This window comes from Carlito syrichta, unplaced genomic scaffold (assembly GCF_000164805.1).
Source record: "Carlito syrichta isolate Samal-C Ts95f unplaced genomic scaffold, Tarsius_syrichta-2.0.1 Scaffold310650, whole genome shotgun sequence".
Taxonomy (NCBI): Eukaryota; Metazoa; Chordata; class Mammalia; order Primates; family Tarsiidae; genus Carlito; species Carlito syrichta.
Window position 1 is genome coordinate 562,751 of NW_007254746.1, and position 5,323 is coordinate 568,073.

At 34.1% G+C, this 5,323-nt stretch overlaps 1 protein-coding gene across 1 annotated transcript in view; it reads right to left on the bottom strand.

The window, feature by feature from the left end:
- Positions 1-5,323, bottom strand: part of KIAA1109 (KIAA1109 ortholog) — a 219,682-nt gene that overhangs the window by 123,248 nt on the left and 91,111 nt on the right. The window contains exons 33-35 of the mRNA XM_021717738.1: positions 4,730-4,929; positions 2,578-2,775; positions 1,614-1,825 (exon numbers count right to left, since the gene is read on the bottom strand). Coding sequence (XP_021573413.1) covers positions 1,614-1,825; positions 2,578-2,775; positions 4,730-4,929 — 610 coding nt within the window. The remainder of the gene's footprint in view (positions 1-1,613; positions 1,826-2,577; positions 2,776-4,729; positions 4,930-5,323) is intronic.

Consider the following 5,323-nt stretch of genomic DNA (forward strand, 5'->3'; position numbering starts at 1 on the left):
AATTTCTCAACCAACTCATCTTCGACAAAGCCTCCATCCACCTACCACTGGGGAGAGAGAACCTATTCAGTAAATGGTGCTGGGAAAACTGGCTGACCACATGCAGAAGATTGAAACAGGACCCCTGTCTATCCCCATACACAAAAATTAACTCCAAATGGATCAGAGACCTAAATGTACAACCTCAAACCATAAGAACCTTAGAAAATCAAGGACATACCCTCATGGAAATTAGAACTGGCATCCAGTTCCTGAACAAAACCCAAAACCCACAGGCCATAAGAGATAAGACAGACAAGTTGGACCTCATTAAACTGACAAGCTTCTGCAAAGCCAAAGAAACCATCAAGAGAGCAGAGAGACAGCCTACAGACTGGGAAAAAGTATTTGCCAACTCCGGGTCTGACAAAGGCTTAACATCTTGGATCTACAAGGAACTCAAGTGTGCTGAAAAGAAAAAAACAAACAACCCCATTATAAAGTGGGCAAAAGATATGAACAGACACTTCTCAAAGGAAGACATCCGAGCAGCCAACAGACGCATGAAAAAATGTTCAACCTCACTAATCATCAGGGAGATGCAAATCAAAACCACACTGAGATACCACCTAACTCCAGTCACAATGGCAATTATCAATAACTCAAAAAATAACAGTTGCTGTTGAGGGTGTGGCGAAAAGGGAACACTTCTACACTGTTGGTGGGAGTGCAAACTAGCATAACCTCTGTGGAAAACACAATGGCAATTCCTAAAAGCTCTAAATATTGACCTCGCATATGACCCCGCAATCCCCCTACTGGGAATATACCCTGAAGAACTCAAATCACTCTATAAAAAAGATACCTGCACACGTATGTTTATCGCAGCACTGTTCATAACAGCAAGAACCTAGAAGCAACCATGCTGTCCATGAAAAGAGGACTGGATTAAAAAAATGTGGCACATATACATGATGGAATACTATGCAGCCATAAAAAAGAACAAAATCATGAATTTTGCAGCAACCTGGATGGAACTAGAGCCTATAATACTGAGTGACCTCTCACAGAAACAAAGATCACATGTTCTCACACATATAGTGGACCTTGAACATCCAATGTAATACTATAAGAAAATGACTGACAGTGGTGGGAAACTATGGGGGGAAAGGAGATGGGATTAATGGTAGTAAATATCTGTCTGGGGATGGGGAGACACCTCTTATCAGCAAGGGTGCCTGAACAAAGCATATTTGTATACCTAACCCTTACCTATACCCCACAATATAATAAAAAATGTTGATTAAAAAAAAAAGAAAAAGAAAAAAAAAACCAAAAAAAAAAAGGTCTGCTTTTCTTGAATTCTATTATTAATTCAACAAATAATTACCAAGTACCAAATATGAGCAAGTATAATGGCAGGTACTATGATGGATATAAATATATCTATGGTACATTGCAGAAATTCTATTCTAGTAGTAGTATATTCACTAACATGCTTTAATTAACATTTAAGCATATATCATAAGTGTAAAATAAGGAAAGACAAATAAATATACTCTAGAAATTAATTTTAAATTGGGTATGTAGTTTTATATTTCATTTTTCAAAAGCATTATTAGAAATTCACTAACTTGTTCATCTGAAACAGAATTCCCATTTAAGTCCGAGGAGGGGCTTGTCCGATCACATGGAAGATTATCATCAGAGACATCAGTATTATAGCCACTGCCAGTTGGAGAATCAGAAGAATTATTTGATGTCAGCACTCCACCTCGTTCTGTGACACTAGCTTTACCCATAATTCCAAAACTATTATATAAAACAGCACCAGACTGTCTTCCTCCTATAAAAATAAAGGAATTTATTTAAAACAGTGGATAAGTGTCTTAATGCTGTACCCTACAATGTCCATGTACAATATTCTAACAACCATTTTCTTCTCACCAACACTCTGCCCTTATCTATTAAAGTGATGTATGGCTAAATTACCAGGTAAGTAACTGTAGGCATACCAACTACTATGTATTATTATTGTAGATACTACATACAAACCTAAAGTAAGTCTAATGCACAATTCAAACTTCCTATTTTAAAATATAAAAATGAAATTTGTAGTAAAGAGAAAAAATATTACTCAAAAAATTAAAAATAAAATATTACTCAGTAACATAGAAGAAAGCAAATATAATCTTTAGTAAGTATTTCACTGAATAAAGAATTTACAATGTTTAAATCCTATATGGAAAACTTCTACTAGTCAGAAATCCAGTTTTCAAACACAAAAAGTTTCAAAAAACTAGGTGTCTTTATATGTCATTTGGGAATTTTTTCTGAATCACAGATTGTTTAGTTCAAACATTATGGTTTGATCTATCAGTATGCTCTGTCTCCTTTTGAATAGCAGAACAGAAAAAGCTCCACTTCAACAATTTGAATGGGTATTCACCCCTTGGTGAGTAATACCAAATACCACGTTTTCTGCTTTATTATGTTGACTCAGGTTACTGAAAGTCACAATTAACAAAAATATTTCAGCAATGTAAGGCCTATCTGTCCCTCACTTAGGCAGAATTCAACAACAACAAAAAAGCTTACCTTTTATGGTTAAATTTTCAAGTCCACACTCAAACATTATCCAACCCCATTTTTCTTGGCTAGGACCTATTCGAGTTACATCTGGAACAGTCTGCTGATCAGTTTCATCCACAAAAGTGAATTCATCCATCTCCTCAAGAGTGAATAAAACTTTGGATTTCTCAAAAGGAATAGCAGTGATGGCACATGTCCCAATGTCTATTGTCAAAAGAGAGCAAAACACCCTTTTTAAAGACAGAAGTTTATATAAAAAAAATTTAAACACTTGGCACACTGGTTATCTTAAAAAGATAGAAAATACACTAAATAAATGAACCATGAATAATGGTTTTTTTAGAATAATGCTGCCCAGGAGGAAGAAAATAAAATCCCATAAGTAACAAAAAATTGCTCAAAAGTAGTATGATTTCATTTCTGAAAGATTATACGATACTCTAAAAATATAAAATTAAAAGGCCCCTAAATAATTCTGCTTCATGGTAGTTTTAAATACTTTCATCATTTTACAAAATAAAAAATTATTGTAATTAATTATCCAGCCTTTGAAAAAACACATTCTTTTCTAGGAAAATCACAACTTTTCTAAAAGCCTGCTTTATGCTAACATATTTTATATAACTAAAATTTATCATAGGTGTTGTCATAACTCCAATGCTTACAGATGCAATATGAAAATTAACATTGTGAATGCATGGAAGTTTTGTTTTATCTTGCTTTTTTGCATTTCTTTCTTTGATTACAGCTAATAAATACAGAAAAACAAAAAGAATACAAAAACCATGTGTAAATTTAGCATTCAGTGATACCTTGTTTATATTTTAAGTAAACTGCCTTCCAGCCTTTTAGAGACCATTTTGCAAACCCAGCTTTGGTTCCATTCTTCAGGTAACAGCAAACCACGATAATTTCCTCAGATCATTAAACATTTGTCAAAGATAGCATTTTAGTAGCTATATAATATTCCATCATATGGAAATACTATTCTTTGCATTTATAATTAGAAAGTCTTTCCTGACCAGGGAGCAAATATTTGCCTATAATTTTCTCATTACTTAATTATTTTATATTTGTCTTTAATCCCATGAAATTATTATAATGTATAAGGTGAAGATTTAACTTCAATATCTTTAAATTACTTGATTAGATAATACACTCATATTTATCAAAGTTGCAAAAATTATAGAAAAGTATATAATGAAAGGTCTCCTTCAATATTATTTAAGATATTGCTTATGGTCTGTTCAACACCAAAGTACAAATGGTTATCAGTGTAAACTACAGAGCTGAGAAAAGTCTTTTTTTACTCAAGCCACCATATTTTGCACCAGTTTCACAACTACAGAGCTCAGGTAATTATGAAAAGTATCTTGAAAACATCAGATCAAATGCTTTGGGTCTTGTACACAGTATGGTAAAATAAACCTTGAGAAAGTCACAGCAGTAACAAACACAAAATACAGACAGGAATCACGACACCTTTAGAATTTACAAAATACAGTGAACAAATTCAAGGAGTTCATTAGTTCATTCAGGATTGGTCATCTGTCCCACATAGAGATTTTAGCAGAGAAATCCAGTTTTTCTGGATTGAATTTCTGACATTCTGAGATCATTTACAACTCTAAGTGAGAAAATGTGCTAAATGAAGTAAAAAATTTAGAAATAGTGTATAACATCTCTACTTTTCTTTTAAATCACGAGGGCCTTTAAAAGGAATGTTTACCTCTCTTATTGCCACCATACTTTATAGACAATGCTCACTGATTTTGATTAAAATTGCAATTAATTATTTGTAATGAAGTTTTACAAATAGAAAGAATAGAAAATGAGAAAGACTATACAGATCATGCTCCCTCTGTTCTATAATGAGCAAGCAAATGGCATGATGAAAACACACAGGGGACAGAAACAATTCCTAATGTGGGGCCATGCCACTTACTTTCTTCCCAAAGTTTACCTTCAATTCTGCACAATATATGAGTAATAAGTAGTTAAATACCATGTGTTCAATATATGTAGAAACACTGTTCTCTTTCTTATAAAATATTCAAATTGGAGCAATACTCGGAGGAAAACTAACCACATTCCCTTGTGGAAAATTCTCTTACATTTATACATACCAAGAAAAAACATATTTGTTATAGAATCTTACCTGTTGTATCAAGACCCCTAAGTTGCCCATGAACTCGATGGATGTTTAATTTGGCTGCAATTTCTTTGCCTTTCTCTGCTCCAGCATTTGATCTGAGAGATCCAGAAGACTGAGGCTGCATCTTAGTGGCATGAACATATCTATCAAAATTTGATATTCTACCAGGTTCTGCATTGTTTGAAGTCTCTTCAATCACACCTCTATATGAAAAAAAAGCACAATGCTTAACATTTAAATAACATAGTTCAGTGAAAACATTTAGGTAAAAGATTTACTTCCTTAAAAAAACCACTCTGCTATTTTAAGTAAGTCAATAGTAATAAAGTCCTCAATGTTTACTGAAAGATATGAATAAAGACAGTACAGGCATTTAAAAAGATACTTTACTAGCCAGGCTCGGTGGCTCAGCCTGTAATCCTGCGCTTTGGGAGGCTGAGGTGAGTGAATTGCCTGAGCCTGCCGGTTCGAGACCTGCCTAGGCAACTTGGCGAGACCTCATCTCTACAATAAATAAAAAATTAGCTGGGTGTGGTAGCCTGTAGTTCCAGCTACTTGGAAGGCTGAGGTGGAAGGATCGCTGGAGCCCAGCAAGTC